This window comes from Leptodactylus fuscus, chromosome 2 (assembly GCF_031893055.1).
Source record: "Leptodactylus fuscus isolate aLepFus1 chromosome 2, aLepFus1.hap2, whole genome shotgun sequence".
NCBI lineage: Eukaryota > Metazoa > Chordata > Amphibia > Anura > Leptodactylidae > Leptodactylus > Leptodactylus fuscus.
This window is the reverse complement of record NC_134266.1, coordinates 59,512,124-59,539,684: the sequence shown is the minus strand read 5'-3', so window position 1 is coordinate 59,539,684 and position 27,561 is coordinate 59,512,124. Positions and strand designations below refer to the sequence as shown.

The following is a 27,561-nucleotide window of genomic DNA, read 5'->3' as shown; positions in this document are numbered from 1 at the left end:
GGCTGTCACTTTTCAAGTGAATGGGTTTAGAAAAGTGACTACCGGGTTTCCGTCCCCTGTCCAGTTTCTCGGGGCAGAAGATGGAAACCCGCTGGATTGGATAAAGTGGAGACCGGGTGCAGGAGTGAACCTGCAATTTTTATAACTTTTAGTGGTGCAATTATTTTTAAAAATCATTCTGGGCTTTTTTTATTCCTTATTTTCTATGCCATTCACATTCTATTGAATAACCTGTTGTACTGTTTTTTTAGGTCATTACACTCATGCAGATACCTATTACATGCTATAGGTTTGTTTTCAAGTCATGAATTACAATAAAATGCATTTTATATAGTGATTTACTATATTTACTTTAAATCCCATAAAAGGATTCCACCATTATTTATGTATAATGTATACTCTTGTCTGCTAAATCATTATGTTCTGTGTCTCTATGTCTCTGCTGTAGGATTAACAGTGAACTAATCTAGGAAGGACCCAATGGCTGACCTGAGTTGGTCCTACTAATGTCCGATCAGCTAACCCAATTAAAATGGGAGTTCCCTTTGACTATGCCGCTGTTACAGACTATGATGATCAAGAGCTCACGGTTGGGAGCTTCCTCCATTTCTAGATGTAGAGCAGGACTTTAGACTGAAGTCATGTCAAAAGACAGCATGTGGTCCTCAGAGAGTTAAAACTTACATGGTGGTTTAAGGTAGCGAAGGGGTTGACACCTCTAATTCTGGAGTTCAATGGTATAAAATGGTTCCTGACATCTGCTATAATATTATGACAGATGTCAGGACTTTAAACATGGCACCCACTAATGAGCTGGGAAGGCGCCACGGCCGCAAGTTCTGCACTGTATTACACAATGGGGAACCACAGTCCGAATCCTCTCTGAATGCAGGCGTGAACCCTTTGGATGCCTGAGTTAGATGTGACTGAGGGAAGTGATCATCGTTGGCGCCAGATCTCTCCACTCCCAGGAGTGAGAACTAGAGGTGACGATGCATTTCCTTGACAGCTAAGACACTATTGAGAGCCCCCAGGTTTGTCTTTACTGCTCTTTTGCCAGGGCTGTCAGTCAGTCAGAGTATCACTCGCCTCCCAGGCAGAGGGCGTAAGTCAGACCTTATTTATGTTAAAAAAAAAAAAAAAAAAAAGACTGTACCAGGTCTCTACGGCTGAACGTAATAGAAGTAAAGTAATGGATTTCTCTATATTCTGCAGTACATTAGTGTTGCCGTATATTGTACTGGTGATCAGACCCCTAGGATTTATGTTTCATAGAGGGTCTAAAAGTAAAATTGAAAAACAACAAAGAAAAATGAAAAAAAAAAAAATATTTTTTTTAAAAAATATTTTACATTTTTTCTTTAAAAAAAATAAATAAAATAAACCCTTGGTTTATCACTCGGGCAGATTGTGATGCCTGTGTCAGTACTGTTCAATGTTGTGTGTCTGGATAGTTAGGAGAACAATGATAAACTGGAATGACAGCAAGAAGTGTGCAGAGACAAACCTCTGTACGGACAGATTGTGTGACTGGAAGTATGGTGTGTCGTGATCAATTCTGCAAGGGACGTGAAACTGGACGTCAAAGCCAGGGTGGGAAAAGGTGTCAACACAATTCACATTACCAATCTCTAACGCTATTGTGGTTCACAGCAAGACAACAATGGAGGTTGAATAGAGGTCTATACTCTTCAGCGATAAATCCTGCGTTTATCAGATACAGTGGACAATGCCATGAAGAGGACTGCACAAGGAAAAAAAATCACACCAGTCCTGTGGGGTGGCAGAATATACGGTAGCCAGGCGACCCATCTAGTCTTCATTGTAGGTACACCGATAGCTCGGCGTTACTTTGATTTGGTTTTGGAACCAAAAATACGGTAATTTCTCCAAAGGGTCCTAGGAGACGATTTTCAACTGGACAACGTCAGGCAGCATTTAACGTGGCATAACATTACTGTGACCAGCTGGTGTAAATGTGCTACCATGGCATGCAACTTGTGTCTTATCCAGCAAATCTGGGGCTACAACTGCAAAGGGAGCTGCCAGCACCAAGCTTCATTTGTTTGTCCAAGAATATTCAAGGTGGCAGAAGATTCCTCAGACAACCATTGATAGCATGCCAAGACATATAAGTGCCTGTATGTCTGCGTGTGGTGCTCATACTGAATACATTGCGATGTTGTGAATATTTTGTTTCTATTTTTTCATTATTTGCATATCGTTAATATGTCTATCAGTCCTGTGATTGTCATCAATTCAAGACTTTTAATTCTTGGTACAACAATTTCAATGTAGAGGAGTGTATATTGATCATACCTTCAGTTACACAGCAGCTATTTAGAAATGAATACTATAAGCGAATATTTAAAAAAATGTAATATATCTTATTAAAGGGTTTGTAGAACTGAACTGGACTGAACTGAAGGGGTTGTCAAACTGAATGGAGCATCGGTCACACAAGCACACTGGACAACACCTTTAAAAAAAATGTGTTTCCTTCTCCACTTATCGGACTTCTTTCCTCCTCCTACTTTCCATTTAGACTCTAAGGCTCTGTTCACATGTGGAGCGGAAGGGTGTATTTTGGGTAGGACTGCCCCAAGTACTGCTTCTGCTTCCCAGAAAGTGAAGGTGCTGTGCTGCAATAGGTCATGAATCGATAAGCTTTCACTTATGTGCTACAGCAATGTTTCAGCTTATTATTGAAGTCATTTTCAAGTTCTACTGAAAAGCTGATACCACAGGGGTATTTATATAAAATATTGAAGTGCTGCTTCCCTCTGCAACATTCTCGTCTGCTTAAGGGACCAGCAAACCGGCTCTTATGAATCTCTTCACCCACCGTTACATGATTTCCTCTTTTGCACAGAGCTGCCCCATTCACAATGTTTCCATATTCTGTTGGTAGGAGATGTAAGATGTTCATGGACCTATCTTTGAAAACTATATGCCACTCTAATCTAATATAAGAGTGAGCCTGCTGTTCTGGACTACAATACGGTGTATTTATTACTGCATAGGCAGCTCAACGCATCTGCAAGATCATGTACTTTATATGCAGGAGAATATACAACTGCAGATGGTGTGAGCGGCTTCTGAAGTAACAAACCTTCATGAAAAGTAATGCATTGTAGAAATGTGGCTATGCTGTATAGGGAGATTTGAGAACACTGCTCTCCTCTACAGGCTGAATGTCCGCCCACCCATCATGTTCCCCTAAGAGAGGGAAAGACAAGCAAACAGGTCACACGGAGTCTTTTTTTTTTCATTGAAAAATTTGTATATGTTGTCATGGCCACAGCGATCCACTAGGCTCCCCTTACTAAAGCTCATTGCCCTGAGTGTATGTGGCTGTGTCCCCCAATACCCATCTTTTCCAGTAATGAGATAGGGGGTGTCTCAGACTACCACTGACTCACTGTAAGCACCATAAGCTGTAGTCACATATCATAATTATGCCCTAATACATTGGAGCTTTAATATAAAAAGCAGCAACATACGAAGATCTAAAGCAAATAAATAACAAGTAGGTATCCTCTGTAGGTACCAACACGTCAGGCTGTGTTCACACCCGCATCAGAGTCTACCTCGGTGTCCACTGTTTTAGACATCCAATTAAAATGTATTAAAGGAGGAGGACCTGAAGAACAGAGGCTACATTGCAGATGTAAATATATAGTCACTTAGGACAACCACTTTAGAATAAAGAGCCATTGTGAAACAACCCCTTTAATACATTTGGTTTCTATAATAGTAGTGATAAATGTGGGTCTGACTGGGCACTATGAACTACAGCGTTTACTAGGCACCCACTGCACACGTGCTGAATAGCAAACTTACTAGGTAACATGCCGCTTTCTTTGCCATTTTCTGCAAGTCGTGCACATGGTTCAGATGAGGTCATGACTTTCGCACAAGACAACTAATATTCATTTAAGAAATTCAATATCTCAACATGACTGCAAAACTCTGGGTGGCTGCACAAAGGCACATATAAGATAGATGGCTTGTGACAGAGTATCACAAAAATCACGCTTTTGTTGTTTTTTTTCTTAAAGCAGGGCCTCTTGTGACCTCTAAGGACACTCTCAGTCAAAAAATAAGGTAAGGAAGGATTGTAAAGCAGTAATTAAGATACTAGACAAGACAAGATTAACACATCTACTATGTAGAGCCAGTGCAAACTTAGACAAGCAGCCTGTAAATATACCAGACTTATCATCCCACATCAGTCACTGTGATAAATCTGGCATATCTTTAGACGCTCTGGTCTAAGTTTATACCACCTTTTAATTGGCTTACTTTGAGCCAGAATTTTAAGACACAAATTAGGCACATTTAAGTCACATCCCTTTTTCTGAGAATCCAAATGTCTAGGAAAAAAAAAAAAAAAAAAAAAAAAAACCTTCAAAAAATTTGCCAAATTGATAGCAGTGTCTATATGTTGAAACAATAGTAACTGTGGGGTAACAAATGTAAGGCTCCATTCACACTGAGTAACGCTGGCGTTTTTTTGTGCTTATTTTGGCACATAGCGCCGCGTAAACGCCGCATTTGCGCCGCACAACGCGACCGCAAAATAGCGCGGCGCAAACGCGGCGCTATGTGCCAAAATAAGCACAAGAAACGCCAGCGTTACTCCGTGTGAATGGAGCCTAAAGCTGAAACAAGTTGGACTGCAATTTAATGAACTACCACTTGAGGGCAGCAAATCCCTACACTTCTCTAAGCACATTGCACTGGTGATGTAATTGGTGGCACTCAATACGTTGAGGTGACTAATAAGTTGTCACAATAGTAGTAATGCTCGCAGACCTAAGTCTCTTCCCTACCACAGATATGCCAGCACTCCCTACCGCCCATACAGGATTCTTACCATGTAGATTGTGTTCCACTGAGACTCACCAGCATACTCTGGAAGATCGGATCATGTGGAACGCATATCTGTTCCATGGTGATGCTGATATGCCAAGAAGCGACACATGTGCTCTTAAACCTGGGTGACCGGCCGGACGTCTCCTCAGACACATGTCCAGGCAGTAGCAGACTTACTTCTGTATATCATATGATGATTACAACCTGCTCCGTTTACCTATTATGGCCTTACTACTATTGGGATATTTCAATAAAAGAATGTGTAATTCAGCTGAACGTATTGAGTGCTATGGATACCCCTACAGTAGGACCTCACATACCGGCCATTACCTTTTCACTTGTGATATAGTGTTGTGCAAAATTTCTTTCATCTTCTCCTCAATCTCATCAAGTAGCTGAGAAATAGAAAGACAATATTCAGCTGTATAGACAGTAATGAGACACAGGCAGTAGAAGCTGGCTGTACAGACACCATTATTTTTTACTAGTGTGATATATGGTTGTTATACAGGCAATAATGTTTATAAGGTTTCCCTCCTATGACATGTTATCACATCCATTTACTTACATGGTAATTGTATCTGCATTACAATTTTAGGAGTGTTTGTAAAGATTCCCATGGGGTGGCAATGACAATAAGCTGTTCACGCACAGTACCACGAAAAACAGCTCTCATATTGCCAGAAAAAAGAAAGAGCGCAAACATTCACTCTGATCCAAGAGGGGAAAATAGTCAACGCTTCAGTATACAAACAGCTTGAAGAGGACCTTTCACGTCCTTGCGCACATGCGGTGTAATACATTTTTATTAATAATTATTCAGCGCACTCAGCTTCATCGGCTTTCGTGATCTGTGCCCCCGCTGAAGAGCTATCAGTGCCGGTACCGTAGCTCTTCAGTGTCAGAAGGGCATTACTGACAGTAGCGTCTATTGCGTTGTACTGTGAGAGGGGGCGTTCCTTACCTCCCAGCCATGACGCTGAGCGGTGAGGAATACCCCCCCAGTACTCGCCTATGGATGACTACTCTTAGGAGTAGGCGAAGCGTTTCTCACAGGTTAGCGTCATGGCTGGTCGCTAAGGAACGCCCCCTCTCACAGTACAGCGCAATAGACGCTACCGTGACAAGGGATGTTCCTGACTGTCAGAAACGCCCTTCTGACAATGAAGAGCTATGGTAATGGCACCGATATCTCTTCAATGGGGGTACAGAATGGGAAAGCGCACTGTCGGCTTTCTAGCGGTGTATTATACCGCATGTGCCCTGAGGACATGAAAGGTCCTCTTTAAGGACAAGGTGACTTGTAATTGTCTAGAAGTCATTTAGATCATATTGCAAGTAGCTTTATTCGTTCCTTGCGGAAAATAAATCACTGAACGCATCCTGATACGATTCCTTCATTTTCCAACCAACCTAATGTAAGGCTAGCTTGTGCACACAACACTAAAGCTCAAAAATATATCTTGAAACATTGCGGTATGCAACAATTATTCCTTATAGGGCAAAAAAATGCTGCAAGTGACATTGTATTTCAGTGCTCGGGAAATTCCACTAATGTAGCGAGTTGCTCAAAAAGAGTTTGGAAAGTTGTCAGCTGGATATTGTTGCTGTATGTTACTAAGAGTAAAGCTAGAGCTATACAGTACAGGGCAAAAGTTTCAGGCAGGTGTGGAAAAAATGCTGCAAAGTAAGAATGTTTTCACAGACATAAGTGTTAATAGTTTATTTTTGTCAATTAACAAAATGAAGTGAATGAAGAAAACAAAAATCTAAATGACAAATATTTGTTGAGACCACCACTTACATTTCACCACTTCTGCTAGGTACACTTGCAGACAGTTTTTGAAGGAACTCGGCAGGGAGGTTGTTCCTGCCATCTTGGAGAACTAAGCACAGATCTTCTGTGGCTGTAGGCTTGCCCCAGTCCTTCTGTCTCTTCATGTAATCCAAGACAGACTGGATGATGATGATGAGATCAGGACTCCTTGGGGGCCGTATCATCACTTCCAGGACTCCTTCTCCAAAGGCAAAGGTCACATCAAATATTGATGGGATTTACATTTCTCTTTTCTTCATTTTGTTATTTGACAGAACTATTATAACCGATTTGTGAACATATTCTTACTTTGTAGCTTCTTTTTCTATATCTGCCTAAAATGTCTGAACAGTGCTATATATTAAATGACAGTACGTCAAACACTTTGACTTTTGTATAACGTGTAAGGGGGCGTTCACACTACCGTTATTGTCCGACAGGTAGTGTCCACTCAAAATCTTGCACAGACATTAGGAGCGGACACTAGCTGTGTCCGTGACACTTTTCATTCATTTAAATGGCGATCGGGTCCGTTTGTAATGCCATTTAAATGCCTGTCCTTAAGTGTCCGTTTGTAAAGATGTCCGACTTTTCAAGTGGACAGAAAAAAACCTACATGTCGAGTTTTTCTGTCCGCTTGAAAAGTCGGACATCATTACAAACGGACACTTTAGGACAGGCACGGAGTGCAAAAGAACGCACCCGATCGCCATTTACATGAATGAAAAGTGTCACGGACACAGCTAGTGTCCGCTGCTAATGTCCGTGTGAGATTTTGAATGGACACTAGCAGCAGACACTACCTGTCACACAATGACGGTAGTGTGAAAGCCCCCTAAGAGAGTATTGTGACTTACCCTCAACACCAGATGTCGGGAAAAGAAATGCTACTTTTCAAGAACACCGATGCTTTTGTTTTGGGGGAGATAAACCACCATCAAAGTTTGGCAGCAGCTTATTCGACTACTTTCCCTTCACAAAACATCACACATAGTTGAACTGAGAGTGCATGTGTATGAGAGGATTCAGGAGGAATAGCTGGCTTGTTTGGCTGACAGCTCATGTGTATATAATATGTATTTCTAGCTTTAGTGTATTTTTTATATTTCTTGTTAACACCTTACTGCACAGAATACGCTCCATGTATGGTGGCATCATATACTCACATGCCGAGCACAGTCATTCTTGTCCGGCTCTTCAAGGCTTTGCAGGTCAAACAGCATTAAGCCATGAGGATAGATTCTCACAGTAGCAAAACTGGAAGAAAAGAGAAATACATAAGAGCATTAGTCAATAATCTTTATAACAATGCTTGATCTTAAGAGCCTACAATACAAGGAGAATAAATGATTTCCTGGAAGTATAGTTTCTTAGTTTTGAACCTGCCAGATCTACCCAATGCCAGTGGGCTGCAGAGTAAGCACACAATATATTTTTGTTCTGTGTATTTCAAACCCTGTTCTACGTGACCAGACCAGAGGCCCATTTCATGTGCTTCTTTATTAAATATCAAGTATATTTGTTCAGTAAAGTATGATACTTATCCAGATAAAACAACTCAATACTAGCATGCCAAGGAAGGCTGATAGTCTTATGAGTACTCATCTGCCCCAAAAGCCCTACAGGTAAACCTTGCTGTAAATGCTATAATAAAGGAGTAGTATAGTAGTATCTGGTACACCCCTCTCTCCATTGGTAGATTATTGTAAAATAAAATGACCTATGTACCACTATACAGGCATGAAAGGGGTTTTCCTAAAGATAGCAACATATCACCTATTTAGCGGATAGGTGATAAGTCCCTGACTGGTGAGGGTCAAACCAATCATGAGATCGGGGGTCCTGTGCCCCCATATGAACTGAGTGATGGTCAAGTATGTTCGCTGCTGCCCTGGTATGTCTATGGAGCTGCTGGAGATAGAGGAGAGCTATACAATTATACCACGCACATGTAACACTCCATTTACAAGTAAAGCTTCAGGTAATACATGAGATCAATTCCAATAAAGATCAAATTCTTAGTAACTGCTCTCTCGATCAATATTACTATAGGATCACTGCAAAGATAATTTTACCAGGGTGCTTAGTCTACAAACCAAACAGAAGGCAGTAAGGTACCACTTACAGCAGCCTGTAGTCTGCCAAGGACCGACATACGTGCAGCATTAAGAAACCCTCCCATTAGTTCAGTGTAAGTTCACACAGTGAAATTTACAGCAGGACCCACCCTGCAAAATCCGCCATGGAAATCATCCCCTTTGCATTTCCTACTCCAGTCCACTTCAATGTTTTCTTTCACAGTTAGAACAAAAAGAAATGTCCGCCTTCCATTTACAAATGGTTCTCTGACTTGAAATAGATTGGATAGTTTCAGATTGTGCAAAAACATAATTCAACTGGTAACACCCAGTTGTCAATTTCCAGGAATAACAGAGGAACAGAGTTTTCAGATTAGATGCTCTACCATTCATATTCTATTAGGGATACAAGTATTTAATAAATCAGACATCTCAGGAAATTCTCAAACTAAAAAATATATATATATATTTTAAATGAATACACTTTGTGCTGAAATATTTGTGTCCTAGTAGTGCCGGGTGGATTGTTTTATTATTCACTGACCCTTGGGTGTGTCTTATCATCAAAAGCATTTCAGAAGCCAAAAAATAGTATATTGTTTCCAAGAATAAGTCCATGAAATGTTCTTTTTGTTGAAAACAATGTAACTTGTATGATTTTCATCTCCTTAATTCTACACATTCTTTGAATATTTCCAGTTTAACAGGAACAATTAAACAATAGGCGAGATGTTCCTCCCATTAGAAGAAGAAATGAATGTAACGTGAACTCCACTAATGTACAGCAGTGGAGCTGAGAGCCTAACCTAGAAGATAAACCTGTATCGGGAGATATAACGCAAAGCTTATTCAGAAATGATTTGCAACACAAATCAATGGGAGGATGTTACCATGAAGGTCACATATCTTCAGGAGTTACAACACCCAGACCCGAGCAACGACAATTCACAGGATGTGAGAAATGCTAGTTACATTACATATATATAGCTACGCCGTCACTAAACAGGAAAATAAATAAATTTTCACTTCAAGGACAAAATAAGCAAAAGAAAATAAAGCCTTAACTTTAGGCAAAACATCAAACAAAATCCTGCTCGTCTGAGCACTAACGGTATAACGCTACCTGTACATGTCGCTTACTACCATCCACACGAACAAACAAAATAGCACAGTATGGTCTTCACCAGACTCTCAGTATTTCAGGACAGACCCAGGTACCTCCTCCTGCTCCCAGGATCTGATCTGATGTGCAGGCTCTGCAGCCTTAAATGGCCTAGTAATGAGCCCAGGACCCACACCTGGGGCTGAGGCCCACTCAAGACCCGCCCTGGAACACACATAGGTCAGAAATCTGGGGGAGATATACCGGGACTCCAACACTCTGCCTGTCACCTTCTCACAATATATACATACACCAGAACAAACACACTGTTTCGGTCCAAAAAGACATTACCATTACACTGCATCACTGGTGGACGCATGAGGGCAGGGTCTTAGACATATTCAGCTACCACTAAACGAGCACCTTAAGCCTTTTTAGAGTACATGCATATGATGACGATTGTCCATTAATAATAAAGTACCGTATATGCTTGAGTATAAGCCGAATTTTTCAGCCCAGTTTTTGTGCTGAAAAAGCCCCCCTTGGCTTATAATCGAGTTAGCAAAAAAAAAAAAAAAAAAATTTTAGGAGGGGGGTGGGGGGTGGTTTATGACCAGCCACAATGTCAATGTATAGAATCTTCCATAAAATAGTGCAAAAAAATAAATAAAATTAAATGAAATTAAAAAAAAAAAAAAGTTCTAAATCCCTCCTTTCCCTAGAATACATAAAAAAGTAGAAAATTACTATGAAACACATACACATTAGGTATCCCTGTGTCTGAAAGTGCCTGGTCTACTGAATATAGGGGATCTGCAGTGCTCCTGTTCTGTTGGGAAGGAGTTAATAGGAGCACTGCAGATACCCTATATTCAGCCAGACTGAATTCCAAGTGGGGGAAGAAAAAACATTCCTCAAGCTCATGGAAGGGGCAGACGGTCAACCAAAACACCCCCTCCCCTTTCCCAGCACCCAGCAACTGCTGCACCCAAAAACTCCGACTTTTAATTTTTTTAATTTTCCAGTAGCTGCTGCATTTCCCCCTTAGGCTTATACTCGAGTCAATAAGTCTTCCCACATTAAAAAAGGTATCAACTACTGAGGACTTCTCTCAAAAAATTTCTTTCAATTTTTTGTGGTAAAATTAGGGGCCTGGGCTTATTCTCGAGTATATACGGTAAATGAGAAATTCTATTTCTCATGCATATGTTGTCAATTTTCATCTGCACAGAAATTGACCGAAGTTGTGGATTTTGAAATATGCAGCAGATCAATTTATGCAAAAAAATGGCATCAAAATTAGCACTGAATTCTATTTATACATGTACAAATGTCTACTCTGTGTGCATGTATCCTTATTCACAAACATAAGTATTTTTCTACTTGAAGGTTGTCAAACCATCATTTTTAAGAAGAGATGTGGGCGACTGCACAAGGTAAGACTGTCATACTTCAGACATTCAAGAGAACACGTCTTCATGGTTTACTATGAAGCAATGAGTTCAGTTCACACATGATCAGATTTCCTAGATTTGTCACATACATGCCAAATTTCATCATTATAATTAATGACATAATTTTTTTCTCCTAGATATTTGTCTGAGTCTGGAGCACTGTATATCCCACCCCGTTTCATATAAACCACCCCCCCTTCCTTTTCATGCAAATCATAAAAGTGGTGCACAGCATGTTAGACCAGTTTTGTTACAAATAACGCCAGAACCCTGGGACATATTGCCAAGTAAATCTCCACTATTTTCTGTACCAATTCCTCACAATTTTCTAGATCTCCACTTGCTGTCATTTGTTTGTTTACTCCCAGTAGAACAAAATCCATCCATGGTCATGTGATGCAAAGTCCATAGTCACGTGACATACCGTCCATGGTCATGTGATGAGCACACAGGTGTACAACTTGTTATAGTCACAGTAAAGTAATCAGACTTCTATATTGTAATGAGCTGTGCACCTGTGTGTTCATCACATGACCATGGACAGTATATAACATGACCATGGACAGTATATAACATGACCATGGACTGATTTTTATCCACTAGAAGCAAATAAAGAATGAATTACAGCAAGCAGAGATCTAGAAAACCAGGAGGAAATGATATAGAAAATATATTCGAGAAGTGTACAACTTTTGTTTCATTTTACATATATTGTCTTGCCTTCCCTGTCATTTAGCCCCTTGTCTGTTACTGATCAGACATCTTGAATTTTAGCTGTCACCTAGCTTCCTCTAGACCAGTGGTTCTTAACCAGGGTTCGATCGAACCCTAGGCTCTATGCACGGTTCATCTTGTGTACCAGTAAAAAAACATATATCTATGTCTTGAATTTGGAAAAAAAATCATATTTGATTTATCACTAAAGGGTTTGGTGAATGTGCATATGAAACTGGTGGGTTCGGTACCTCAAACAAGGTTAAGAACCATTGCACTAGATCTATGCTATGCTCCACCCCATGACGCCTAAGCACTACATCAGATGGACATGTGGAGCCAGTTCCTTTTCCATCTGCTGGGAGAACAGTGTGACTATTCTATATTCAGCTACATATCAGAGTATCAGTATATACTAAGGCTAGGTTCACACCTGCGTCTCTTCTAAAGTTTGGAGTCTATGTTGCCAAATCTTAAAAAATGCAAGCAGGACTTTTCTCTCCCCATTTTTCATGCAGAAACCCAGAAGACTGCATTATAGTCTATGGGACCATGGCTTTCCTCGGGTAACTGATTTATAAGTGCATTAGGTTTTCATTCTTCGGGTCCAGTAGCAGGTGTGAACTTGGCGTAACCCATACCATTAGAATCAGCATGGATGAAGGGGACACAGTGGTGATTTCAGGCTGTGGCACTCTCTACCACCTGGCTGTGCCAGGAACAGCAGCCAGCCTGATTTACTACTATAGGTAGCAGAAGATGTGAGGTAAAGAGATCAGGATCAGGATCCTAAAAACATGCCAACGCTTATATCCCTTTAATATGAATTTCACAGATTTTGCCTCAATGCACATGACAAAGTCCTTGAAAAATCGTAGTGTCAAAAAACTGCCTTCAAAGTCAACTATAACTAGGGTTGTTGTGGCCCTGTTGCATGAAGGGAGTCTGTCAGCAGGCAAACCATTATCCAACTAATGACAGTACAGTTAGGGGTGGTTACTTGAAATGGAGATTGAAGCCTTTTTCAGTTAATTTGTGTAAAAATAAAACACTGATTATCATGAAGCTCGAGCTGCAATGCAGAATAAGAAAGGCATCTTTGGAAAGTGTAGATGCGGTACAACAAGGTACGGTCATTAGTTTCATACCAAATTTCCTGTTAATAGACGCTAAATTCAGCCCACTGTCAGCTTTGATGGTATGCGCCTGGATGATGGAGACATCTGCCTTAATGCCCCCCCTCTTACAGTACAATGCTATGGAAGAGTACTGTCAGGGGTTCTACTGCACTTCTGGGATTTATTTAGCAGCAGTAGATCAGTTATCAGTCTGCTCTTACATACATGCACATAGAAGAGATATATATATATATATATATATATATATATATATATATATATATATATATACCGTATTTTTCGGACTATAAGACGCACCTAGGTTTTAGAGGAGGAAAATAGGGAAAAAAAATTTTGAAGCAAAAACTGGTAAAATATTTAATATATGGGAGTTGTAGTTTTGCAACAGCTGCAAGGCCACATTGACAGGTGACCCTGCAGCTGTACGGGAATGCATAGAGCGTTTTTTTTGCGGGGCCAGCTGTACTTTTTAGTTATACCATTTTGGGGGATATCTATTGCTTAGATCACCTTGTATTGAAAAAAAAAGAGGAGGTGATTTAGAACTTTTATTTATTTCATATTTTTAAAGCTTTTTTTTTTTTTTTTTTACTATTTTATTCCCCCCCGGGGGCTTGAACCTGCGGTCACTTGATCGCAAGTCCCATAGACGGCAATACAACTGTATTGCCGTCTATGGGACATTCTGTGTATTAGTATTACGGCTGGTCATAGACCCAGCCGCATTACTAATATATAGCAGTGACAGGCCGGGGAGCTTCATTAGGCTCCCGGCTGTCACCCGAACAGGTCGGCTCCTGCGATATCGCCGCGCAGGAGCTGGCCTGCAACTTTACAGGTACGGGGCCGGTGGGGACCGGCCCCGGGGGAGAAGGGGCCGCTGATACTGACCCGGCATCCGCTGTACTAGAGAGGCGGATGCCGGGGAGGGATAGACGCCGGGGCCTGAGACATCGCTACGATCCTCTCCCCTGCATGAAGCCAGCGGCGGGGGCACGGAGGAGCCCCTGCCGCTGCTGGCTTCATGCAGGGCAGAGGAGCGCAGCGATGTCGCAGGCCCCGGCACCTGTAATGGCGTCTATCACTTGCCGGCTTCCGCCTCTCTATTACAGCGGATGCCAGGCGCCACCTTCAGACTATAAGACGCACCCTTCTTTTCCCCAAAAATTTTGGGGAAAAAAAGTGCGTCTTATAGTCCGAAAAATACGGTATATATATATATATATATATATATATATATATATATATATATTTATGCAAATGTATTACTATTAATTGTAAAACTGTATATGACATGCTGTGGGCAGGCAGAGGGAAAGGTTGTGCAGTTAAGATACCTCGCGTTAAGATGGCTCCTCTCCACTAGGTAATGGACTGGAATCCATATCTGGGTTTTGGGTGTAATTATAGACCCGGGGCTCAAAACTCTACTCCTGGGTTTTGTTACAGCAGCAATTGGAGTCTTAAAGCTGAATTCACGCGGGTTTCTTGGACCAGATTTTGACACGGCAGCCGCCTTAGAATCCGTCTTCAAAAAACACCTTCCGTGGCTAGCCATGACTGGATGCCACGGTGGTATTCCTCTCCGGATTACCCCCAAATGAATGGGCCTAGTCAAAAGGGAGTGTCAAGCCGCGGCAGATTCAGCAGCGGAATCCGTGGCAAGATAGGGCAGCTCGCTTTTTTTTTCAGCAAGCGGGAAAAAAGCACTAGCGGAAAAAGAAATGAAGGGCTCCCAATGAAGTCAATGGGAGACGTTTTTTGGAGCCGGATTCTGAGGTTTAACTCAGGTTAACACTATCCAGATAGAAGGAGTAGTCTCACTCTCCTTCCAGTTGCTGATGGTGGAACCTGAGCACCAAACACTGTGACCAAAAGTGGAGACAAAGTGCCAACCTGATGAGCCTGAGGGACTGTTTATCACAGAGACTGCTTTGTGCTGTTTGTGTCCTCTGCCACATGGCTGAATAAAGCCGTATTGTTTAAGCTGCCAGGTATCGGACCCGTGCCAATGAGCTATTTGACGTACCAATGGTATGGGCAAATCACTACCTATAACATATAGCCTGTTTGCAACTCAGTCTCGATAAATTGAATGGTAGTGTGCTGTAATATCCAGAAGGATAGGTGCTGCGCTTAGTATGCAGTGAATTGGTCACATCACTTCTGCAGCCTCTTTAAATCACTAATCGGTGGGGGTGCTAGGTGATGGCGCCCATACATCTCACATTGATGATCTATCCTAATGGTATGGTCATGAAAATCACAGTGGTAGAAAACCCCTTTAAATCCACAATCAGAATAATATCTAGCTAGATACTGTAATAAACGATACAACAAAGTAGTAAATTATATATTTATATTATTTATTCAGCTAATCTGTAATAAAGCCAACAATTACATTTTTAAAATTTCCAAAAATGATCTTTTTCAATGAAATGGAGAAAACATGCAGCTTCACATCAGGTTGGCTAACCAGATGACTGTTTTCTCTGGAGTCACATATTTTGACACTTTGCGCAGCGAGGCCTTCCTCAGGTTTCACGTCTGATGACAATGTGCCTGTTAATCACATTCCTTTCATTTTTGACTTTCTGCCACAGGGAGGTTTAATTAAGAGCGAGTCCAATAGAACCGCAGTATATTAATCGTGAGCTCCGGCCGGATTAAATAAACTAAAAAGTCAAGAAAACATACCGCCACGCTGGGCACGGAGTTTAGATGCCAAAAGCTGTGAAACGGATTTCTGTATCTTACAACTGCTGGGAAGAATTTAAGGTGGCCATAAACATTAGAATAATATCAGCCGAACCTGTGGATTTTGTGAGGACCGGCTGACAAAATAATGTGCATGGTAGTGTTCCAACTATTCCTCATAGACAGATGTCAGGGCAAGAAGAATCAGGCTGTTGGTTTTTAACATGCTCCATTCTTTTGTTACAAGGGAAGAGAAGTTGCTGCCAAAGCTGCCTGTTGGTGGCTTTGTCCCCTCTACTCATTTAGAACACATGCACTCTCTAACAAGCACATGTATGACAGTAAGTTCACACAGAGTTTTTTTGGATCGAAACCTGAGGCGGAGGCCACCTCAGGTTCCGATGCAAAAAACGGATCGCCGCGACTGAAAGCCAGTGCACTGCACCGGCATTCAGCTGCACATTCCGCTCCGGATTAGGCCCAATGAATGGGCCTAGTCCGGAGGGTGGAGTTTGATTTCAATGGAAGCCGTCTTTTTGGTCAGGGTTTTGAGGCGATTATGGCCTCAAAACCCTGACCAAAAAACTCTGTGTGAACTTACCCTTAGGGGGTGGGAGCAGTGAAGAAGAGTATATCACATGGAATATGTTTTCTGTAGTGGCCTACAGTATAGTAAATTCTGATACTCTTTCCTATATATTTATTGTATTATTTTATGGCCTGGACTTTGGAGGCGTTAGATCAAATCACCAACTCTGACTCCAGCTCCTACTCCTTCGTAAATGGCTGACAGCCATAGTTAGACAGAAGCTGCAATGCTACTCTAGTTCACAAAAAAGTTAGTAGTTTGCTATGTAAGTACATCTTTAACAAACTATACATCTTATTAATTATACTATATTAATAGTATAATTGTCAGTACAAGTGTCAGAGTTGCTAACTATTTTCTGACTCCACCCAGCCAAAACTGGTTCCAACTCTGACTCCACAGCCCTGATTAAAATATATCCCTTTAGTTATGAATGGAAGACAGTACAAATGTGAACATAACCTAACGTAAACACTTTTTCTTACCTAAATGTTTCTAGTACTGTTTCTTAGGAAAACTGTGACCAACCCTGAATTAAATAAGTAAAAAAAAGATTCTTAAAGATAAAGGACTATTAGGTTTGAAAAATGTGATAACACAAAAGATGCCAATTGTGAACGTGACCAATATTAATAAACCATGCCTGAGCCTGTAGTACCAGCTTAGCCCCCGACTCTCTTTCGGTACATAAGCAGCCTACCACCTCCACGTTCCTACATATTAATCCACAGTATAGATGCAATCCAATCTAGCTTGTAATCCTAATGAATCTAGGATCAAGCAGGGCAGATCGGTGCGGAAGTATGGTTAATATGACAGAAGGCAGATTTACTTGATCCTATAGCTTTGTCCCTGCCCTCTAGTCATCTTCCTGAATACTAAGGAAACAGTATAAGATGGACATTCACTACTCTCCATTATATGGAGCCCAGAGTTTAATAGTCAATAGAATTTTCATCCAAAAATGTCAAACCAGGTCAGTGCGAGGACGGTTTCCACAGTACACGACAGATGAGCACAAGCTGGAAAGGTCTTACTGTCCTCCTACACATAAAAGGCTACAGATAAGACTATTCAAGGACAGTGGAATAAATGATCTGCTACAGTGATGCACTTTTATTTTCAGATCTCATGGTTTTTATACAATGTGCCACAAATTAACCTGAAATATCAGTAATGTGACTACTTCCCCCTCCCCAATCTCTAAAAGAAAAACTAGATTTGTGCCATTCACATCACGTAGCATTTAGACCAAAAGGTACTAATTGTATGAGCTCATAAAGCATCGATCTGATCCAAGCCAGAATTATTTGTGGAATAAGTCTAAAATCCTTAACAGAGTTTATATAGAAAAAAAAAAAAACAACTACCAAGTCTAATAAATGACAGAAAACGTGTTCTAAAGTTCTCCCTGACCAATGGGGGGCGCTCACTTCAAATAGCTACATCTCCAGTTTTATACTACCTAGAAAAAAAGTGCTTCTGTGCCATATGGAAGCTGCAGAATATCAAATAACCCAACTGTGTTTTGACTAGTGTTTGCCGTTTCTGGTATAACCAGAGCTGCAATCTTGGTAACATAAAAGCGGAGACTTCAAGCACCAAATAGACAGGAATGGGTATGTCATCTATCAGGATTTGGCCCAGAAGCTGATCACAGCATGGCAAGGAAATTTGAAGAAGTCTTGAAAAATAACGGTCAAGAATGAAAGTACTGAGTCTTTGCAGAAATGAGATGTATTTGTTAATAAAAGTTGAAAAACTTATGAAATGCTTACACTTGTACTTATACCAATGGAACTAAAAGATCTCAAAACTCTCCCATAGACCTCACGCAGCTCCAGACCATTGCTGTCATGACAACGCTGTAAAGCATATCACTAAATGCTGTTAAAAGAGCAGAGCAGCTCAGGCAAAACGGCAGCCCTCATAATGAAGTACAAAAACTAATATTAATAAAAAGTTATTAATCTGCAATCAAAAAATTAAAAAAATGATAAATTGTCAACACATTCCTTTTAAACACTTAGGATTTTTAATCAAAAACTAAACAAAACTGACAGTTAATCCGGATAACAAAGTATTTTGTACACGTTGGTTGAACCGAAACAGCTATTACTATACTTTGAGGTCTCTTCAGCCCACAAGTATAATAAATGGAGGTCCAGGGAAGGTGATCAAATGATAAACAGTTGATAAAAAGCGGTGTTACTTCAACTCCCCTGTGCTGGTCATCGTCCTCTTCAGGCCTCCTGAATAACATAGGGGACCGCTGAGGCCTGTGATTGGGCCTCAGTCTACGTAGCGTTGTGAAGCAAAGATGCAAGTGTGATAAGGTCGGCCATACTTGCATCACAACGCCATGTGCATTGAGCACCAATCACAGTCCTCAGCGGTCCCTAATGTCATTCAGTGAGAAGGAAGAGGCTCCCTAGACATATACTCATACTTGAAAAGGAGTGTAGTTTTAAGGACCTTGGCTTAACTAATCACCATTAATCATAATTGAGGTAAAATGCACAATTAATCCCGATTTTGATTTAGGTCATAATTACCCAGCCCTAACTTAGGCCCGGTTCACATCTGCGTTCCACTTGGGGACCCTCCAAACAGAATACCAAACACATTAAAAAGCGGTTAGCTAAGAAACCGCACAGACCCCATAGACTATAACGGGGGTCCGTGTGTTTTCCGCGTGCTGTCCGAACGAATCATGCAGAGAGAAAAGTACTGCAAGCAGCACTTTTCTCTCTGTATGCTTCATGCGGACAATGCACGTAAAACACACTGACCCCCGTTATAGTCTATGGGGTCCATGTGGTTTCTTAGCTAACTGCTTTTTATGTTTAATCTGATTTTATTTAAGTTTTTAAGTATAACAGAAATGACAAAAACAAAGCAAAGGTGTAGTGGTTTGCAGGCCTCGCCTATGAACAAGAGGACAGGGGTAAGACCCCAGCCGGCGTTATAAAACATGCTAAGACAATAAAGGGGATGGAAGGCTCAAGCCAACTGCTTTTTAACCTGTTTGGTATTCCGTTCGGGAGGGTCCCCAAGCAGACCCCCCCTCCCGAATAGAATACCGATCACAGATGCGAACCAGGGCTTAATTTGTGTAGTGAAAAATCTGCAACATACTGTAAATGGACAAGCTACAGACTTTACTGACCAATTCCTGTGCAGAATACTTCAGCAGTATATGTACATACCCTATGTCAACTCTAAATAAAGTTATTCAAATGGCAGCAGAATAAACGTTTCAAGAATGATGCAAATAATTATGTGCATGGAGTCTCCATCGGAAATCACCAGACGAAGAAGTCCTTCAAACCTGCGGAACGCCATTATATGAGTTTAATGAGTTCCATTATTTTGGGGATCTGCTGCTGTCTGTTTTTGCATTCGCCTGTTCTTGCGATGGGCCAGAAGAGAGGATAGGCCAATGCTGATGTTAACGTAGCATAATACATATTCTGTGCTAGGGAGGGGGCTTAGTTTCACTGCATTTTTACAATTCAGGTTTACTTGCATTGGGAATTTATACACTGTATGCCAATATAGTCAGAGCTGCATATGAAGAGTTTTCCTATAAAAGTTTTGTGGTAAAAATCACATATTGGGGATAGCCAAAAGTCAGCTATATGGCTGTCACTAAAAACATGTATCCTCACTATGCGCCATAGAATTGTACGTTCGTTACTGCAGTGAAATTAGAATACGCAGCAAACATCGCACTCTCGGAGCGTCGCTGCGCTCAGGTTAGGACAATCATCTGCTATTCTGTATAATGCCAACAGGAAGATTCAGCTTAATCCCAAAATCAATCCAAGGTCACAATGCAGCTGTGCGAACTCCTACAAATAAGAGGAGATTTTACTAGGCCCGGACTGTAAACACTACTTAGTATTACACGAGTTGCTCAATTAGATGTTATGGGAATCTCAATGCTGGTCTTTATACACCACATAGCTAAAAGTATCTGCACATCTGTTTTTGGTCGTTGTTTTTTTTTTTTTTTCAGAATGGGAACAAGTAGTGGGCCGTAGGCTGTCAGTCCCAAAAAAAAATCCAGGCATCCAACATTGTTTTTTTCATTTCACGTATACATATACAGTATAGTAAAAAATATACTGAACCTAATAGCTACTATAGGAGAAATCCTGCTGTTTGTAACAACCACATGAGTTCTTCTGGACAATTTATTCCAAAACGATTGGGGTTAATATGGAGTTGGGCCTCATTTTGCATCAGTAAAGCCTCCACTATTCAGGGAATGTTTTCTGCAAGATTTTTAAGTTTGTCTTTGCAATTCCGCGTAGCAGAAGGCCATGTCTCTATGAGCCTCGCACTGCAAAAGATAAGGACCCCCTCACATACTGCTGACGTGAAAACTGCAAGCGATAATTGCCTGAATATCTGTAGACAGGTCATCGGTATCCAAAACACAAAGTCTTGAACAACCCCTTTAAAGTATCAATGCTTAAACAGACAGACGTATCCTTACAGGGGTCTGGAAGAAGCAGCAATGGACGTCATTTTCTTATACAACGATTTTTTTTTGCTATTTTTCAGATTTTGTAGCTCCGTGTCCTCATAAAACATGAAGACGCATCTTGTGCTTTTGTAAGAAGGGATCTTTTATATTCGCCTTTTGTGACATCTTAAGGCAGGACGCACATCTCCCAGAACCCACTCCAGCTAAACTGAAGACTCCAATTATCTATCAAATTATTTTTGGCATATAGAGCATTAGTTTGCTGCAGGGACAAAGCTAAAAGCACATTATAAAATGCAATCTGTTAAATGGTTCATTGACAGATGTATTCAAGGAAATTGTTCAGAAATATAAAACAACCAAAGTGAGAAAATACCCCAGAGCTTTCCATGACCTAGAAAGCAGATCACGACCATCCTCAGGATGAAGCACAGGAAAGTAATAAATAACATATTCATTAGAGCTTGTTAATCCCTTCCATTATTCCCAGAGAATCAGTAACCCAAGTAACACAACTGTATACTGGAGGCATCACTATAGAGAAATAAAAGCAGCACAACAAACAATATGGCGCCATTCATTTTAATAATACACATTATGATCGATAACATTACAGCTAGGATATTAGACGGCAAGATTTCAGCTCCTTGTTTGGGTCAAACCATTTCTATCTCCAATAAACACAGCTTTGCTTGTCTATCTGATGCTATGGCCAAACAGTAGCAACCGCATATGGCCAAAGCGCATCCAACTACATTTATGGTGTACTACAGAAGAAATGAAAATGACTTTCTTTTTTCTTTGCTTACAATGCAGTTACAGACCCATATCAACAATTAATAAAAATAGCAGATTTTGCAGCTGAAAAATTATCTTTATGAGCCCAAAAAAAAGCTCATCCCCATGTCTATTCCGTCTGACTTCTGGTGACATAAAATAAAGAAGAACACTAATGTCATCCTGTAAGGACTTAGATAAGATCCTGAATTGCACAGTGTTTTTCCAGGCAAAAATTATTATTTTTTTTTTTTAAAAGGTGTGTTAGTGCTATTAATGGATTAATATCAACACCTAAATACTTTTAGCAGTGTTTTTTGTGATTTCTGGTTTTCTCTGGGAGCTCCTGGTATCCATTGCATTTGTTTACCATGGTGTAGTTTCCTGCTGTCAGTTGTAGGCTGAGGGTGGGTTCACACCAGCGCCCGATCTCAGTTATCCAGGTTTCCGTTTTCTGCAGGCAGAAGACGGAAACCTGGCGGCAAAACCATTTTTTTTTTAACCGGACACAAAGTCCAGCATGTCCGACTTTGTGTCCGATTAAAAAAAAAAAAACGGTTTTGCGGCGGAGAGCACAAAACGCTCAGAGGCGCTCACGGCCGGACACTTTTCAAACCCATTCAAATAATTGGGTTTGAAAATTGACTGCAGGTTTCCGTCTCCTGCCCAGTTTCGGGCAGGAAACGGAAACCAATATGACGGAGACCGGGGCGCAGGTGTGAACCCGCCCTTACTCACACTACCTCCTTCTCACCCCCCGCCTTGCTCTGTCACTCCCTTATCTCCCCTCCCTTTCTCCTTAGCCTACCCCCCCCTTCCCAACCCATCATAGTTACGTGTCTTCCTATCTAGACTTCCCTTCTTGAACGGCTCCTCCATTCCTTTGACTCTGCTGGCTCGGAGACACCTGTGAAGTAGAGATAGCATCTCTGCCGGCTTGTGCACAGACCAGAAGTGCCTCTGATGCCTACGCTGGAGAGCCACCTCCAACTTGCGTATGCGCTGGCAGAGTCAAAGAAGAGTATGATGAGGTGGAATGTGAAGGGTGGGTTACGTTACGTTCCATCTACAGAAACGGAAATTGAGGTAATTATACTTTTTTAGAAGTTAGGCAGGGGTTTACTTTAGGGGCTCATTTTTATCTCATCCCAGACAACCCCTTTAAAGTTAACCGTGGATACGTAAATCTGTAGATCTACTAGTAGATCTACTACTGTAGACTCTGCTAGGAACGTCTGTCACAAATTCCATCGAGATGCTGAACAAAATAGTGCAGCATGGCGAGCTACTATATCTGGTAAATTTACAGCAACATAACACATCCCCATAATAGTCAAATGAGGCCCACTGGACAATGTTGAATGAAATGTAAAACGAAACAGAAAAACAGAGTATTTGGTAGTGCTACCTATTAACAATGTCCTTGTATAATATTTGCATGTTTCTAGTAACAAAATAACATTAATCATTGTCCAAAATGCCTTCCAAACCAATAATGGTACTTTAATGGGAGTAGAAACATACCTTCATGGTCACAAACCAAAGAAGCACTGCAGAGATAATATTATTTTTATGGATATGTAAATCAGCCTCAAGGCATTGGGGGCGAAGCCAGAGATAACAGATTTACCTAGAGAGCATAAAGTGCTCTGAATGTCTTCAAAAATTGCTGCCCAATGTTAACCCTTTATCAGCGGACAACGTTTTCAACCTATATCAGCATCACAGCTGTTTGTATGCAAATCCAGAAAATTAGGACTATCCCCAGCGCACTTGCAGTTTGTTTTGCATATCCATAAAAAGCCGATTATTTCTGCATTACTTCATTTGTTTGTAGCCACACAGATATGTTATTGCTCCTACATCGTAGTATTAATGGTTTGAGAGGTATTTTTGATTTCACAGACACCCTTTAAAACAAACTTGTCAGGTGTCTAATGTCACCCTATATGTGAGAAGGATATCATACATACTGTGACTGAAGGCTTTGCCGGTATTATTGTATGTGTATAGAAGCCTGTCATTCACCGTGTGTAGGTGGGGTAAGCATGACTCTTAGTCTGGTGTTACACGACCGTAATGCTTTTACGGTCCGCAAGTTGCTGATCATCAACTTACACTCCGCAGATGTCCGTGACCTGCCGCACTCGCCCATAGAATTCTATGGGTGAGTCCGTGCAGTGCCGTGAATTGCGGCCATTATGGACATGTTCTAAAAAGTGCGGACCTCGGTTGCGGCCCGGCACACCACGGATAAAATATCCGGTGGTGTAAGAGGCCGCATTGAGTATAATGTGTCCGCAAATGGTCTGCAATTGAAAACCCTCAATTGCGGACCATTTGCGAACTTAAAGTACGGTCGTGTAAGACCAGCCTTACTGTTTCCGCTAGGAGTCCTGCCAGGTTTTACTAAGAAATACTGCTAGAAATGATATCAACCTGTATACAGCGTCTCTCCCTCCATCATGTCCTGCTTACAAAGGCAGCAACGCTCACCTGATAGGTTCACTTTAACAGTAATTAAGAAAGAATTTGTTTTGCAGGCCTTGGCAGGAAGTCAATGTTCAGATTTAGCTACCAACATATTCATGATAATATATTATTTGTGTGCATATGCTGTTTAAGCGCTAATGTTCCAATAATCTGAAGACCGCAGGAACATTCACCACACTAGATATACAAATTTGCATTTATTTGCATTGGGCATAAGCCTAGTCCCAGACAGCATGTCTGCACTGAAGCAGGCGGAAGGTACAGTGACATAGCTATTAATGGCACAGACATCACGGTCATAACCTTAACAGGGTGACAGTAAGTGAGCAATGATAAATAAAGGATTCCACTTCAAAAGGATTGTTTCAAAGGTGTTGGCGCCATCCTACACTATACCAGTAACGCTATCTCCAGCGCCACTCCCATCAACAGCCAACAAGTCAGACGATGGACACTTGAAAGGCCAAAAAGTCACTCACTACTCTGCAAAGAAAAACTCTTACGTTGTGTTACGTATAAAAACACCAACACTTTTAAAATAATCCTTTTGCAGTGCAATCCTTTATTTTTGATACGGATTGGGATCATACTCCCATTCTCTGATATGCAGTTCACACTGTAGTTACAGTAAGTGAGCAGTAAGTTCTCTGCCATGGTGTAATTCTATGAACAGTACATGATGGCTGTGTGGTATATAGTACATAGAATGGATGGAGTAGAAATGGCAATGAACTGATCTGGATTTCCTCTTCGAGCGATAGTTTATGTTCTCACATAGTAGAATCTTCTTTTATTAGTATGGGATATATTCTTTCAAGGGTCCGATTTCTTACCTCCCGTTTTTCGCTGTGTAGGTGGCCAGGTAGCCATGGTCTGCCCAGCTATGTACAGCCTCTGTCATTCCATGCTCTTGAAACAAGGGTTGCAGCTCTTTGATAATGGCACTTCCGTCAGCTAAAAATAGACAGAGAGGAGAGCAATTAAATTAACCCTTTAAGAAAAAAGAAAACTCTTACTGGTATGACCTTGGATTGACCACTGCAGTCATTGTAGCCTCTGTCACTAAGAATACAGAGTTACATGCCCAGTCCAACTTATTGCTGGTTTTAGCTAATTTAAGCATTATTAAAAGGGGTTATAAGAAGAGGAAACATTTTCTGCAGTGTTTACTCTGCAACAGGAGGGCTGGCCCCTTTGTCATGTGACCAACTTTAGTAGTGCTGCAAAAATCTTGGTACTGCTACGCTGGGTTTCTGCCATCTATATTATTACGTTGAACCCATTGATATTGTTTTCTGCCCACAAAACTTCCAAACGATCAAATTCACACAATGTCCAGATCCTCAAATGGGAAGGCAGCAAATCTTTACTTTTGAATTTTTATCTAGTCAAGAGGGCGGTGTCAGGCAGGAGCAGACAAGGGTGTGATTCTGAGCAGACACTACCTCTGGCACCAAAACTACCTGCGCTTGTTACTTAGGAATGGTGGGGACTAGACAAAAAATTCATAATGTGCTGGAAGCAGTGAAGCAGCTATTAACAGATACTAATAACTTCAATTAATGGAGGAGGTGAAAGGTCCTCTTTAAAATGTATTCCTAACTTCAAGGCAACGAGGTAAAAGAATACAATTCAGTGCATGGTGTCAAAATTGGCCTGAAACTGAAACCTGTCACACTGAAAATGCTGTCTGATGCACCATGTTGTAGAGCAGGAGGAGCTGAGCAGTGAGACCTCCCACTGGACTCCTAGATACAGAATGGCAGAGCCTTCAATTATTAAATTAATTGCAAGCTGTGCCGAGTACTTTCTGACAAAATTACAAATCATTCAGAATCATCCAGGATGAGTCCCGTGGAAAATCTGCACCATTTTCAGAATCACATTTGCAAAGAGAAAAAAAAAAATACTTGATGCATTTGATGTATTTGTGTGAACCAACGCCACACCACTAATGAGGCGAGGCGAGTTGACTGATTCGGGTGGCGCTGCGGTGGGGATGGCAGCATGGGCGATTTTTTTTTTACACTTTTTTTCTCTATACTAATGCAGGAGAGCTGCCGCTCTCCTGCACTGGGCCAGACGTCTGCGTCTTAGCGCAGGTGGCGTCATCACGCCACCTACACTGAGACACAGTCTTACTGCCGGGTGAAAAGGAGGCGGCAGCGGGAGCAGCAGCGAGGTCGGTAAGTAAAATAACTTTTTTTTTTTGTTTTATAATAGGCCGCTACCTGCTGGAGTATCCCCAGCAGGTAGTGGCCTATTTACCAAACTCCCCGGATCTGTTCACTGCCGCCCCCGCTTCCCCTTGTACTATAGGACGGGTGGTAGTGAAAAGGACCGGGCCCAAGCTGCGATCCCACTATTTTCAGACCCCCGAGTATAATAATCGGAGCCCCAGGGAGGTAAGAGAACATAATAAACAATGTTATTTACCTCTCTGGGATCCGATGTTAATCCTAGCAGGCTTTGGGCCTATATGGTAATGTCTCAGACGTCACGTGGTCTGGGATATTACCATTTAGGCCCAAAGCCTTTGCTAGCAGTACCATATAGGCCCGAAGCCTGTGCTAGTAGTAATAGCTTGTTACTGCTAGCATAGGCTTTGGGCCTGTATGGCAACAGGCTGTTACTGCTACTACAGGCTTTGGGCCTATATGGTACTGCAAGCACAGGCTTTAGGCCTTAATGGTAATATCCCAGACCACGTGACGTCTGAGACATTACCATATAGGCCCGAAGCCTGTTAGGATTAACAGCGGATTCTGGAGAGTTGAGTTACAGTGTTTATTATGTTCCCTCATCTCCCCTGGGGCTCCAATTATTATACTCAGGGGTCTGAAAAGACTCCTGAGTATAATAATAGTTCATGGGTGTGCAACTGTGGGGCATAATAGAGCTTGAAGGGTCCACCGTGGCCCCTGTAGCCTCTATTATGCCCCACAGCAGCCCCCCTGAAACCGCTATTATGCTCCACAGTCTATTGTGCCACTGTGGGGCCTAATACAGGCTGCAGGGGCCACTGTGGGATATATATATATATATATATATATATATATATATATATATACACACACACACACACACACACACACACACATATATATATAGGGGTTGGATGTGTGGAGAAGTGAGGAGTCAAAGTTGTCTGTGTTTCAAACTTTACAGAGTCAAGTCACAGCTGGAAGAAGTGGTCATGTCAGTCCAAAGGGAAGAGACGGGAAATGTGGGAGGACAACTCCTGTGAGTATTACTGTACGGCACAAAATATTACTGCATTGTATTTATTGTAATGTTACCAGACGATCAGGCAGCGGAGAGGCTAGGTT

The 27,561-nt window shown here is 41.4% G+C and overlaps 1 protein-coding gene across 2 annotated transcripts in view; it reads right to left on the bottom strand.

Annotated features, from left to right (window-relative positions):
* SMS (spermine synthase) overlaps positions 1 to 27,561 on the bottom strand; it is a 106,731-nt gene that overhangs the window by 66,175 nt on the left and 12,995 nt on the right. For both annotated transcript variants that reach the window (XM_075263856.1, XM_075263857.1), the window contains exons 2-4: positions 25,066 to 25,186; positions 7,861 to 7,951; positions 5,209 to 5,273 (exon numbers count right to left, since the gene is read on the bottom strand). In XM_075263856.1, the coding sequence (XP_075119957.1) occupies positions 5,209 to 5,273; positions 7,861 to 7,951; positions 25,066 to 25,186 (277 nt within the window). The remainder of the gene's footprint in view (positions 1 to 5,208; positions 5,274 to 7,860; positions 7,952 to 25,065; positions 25,187 to 27,561) is intronic.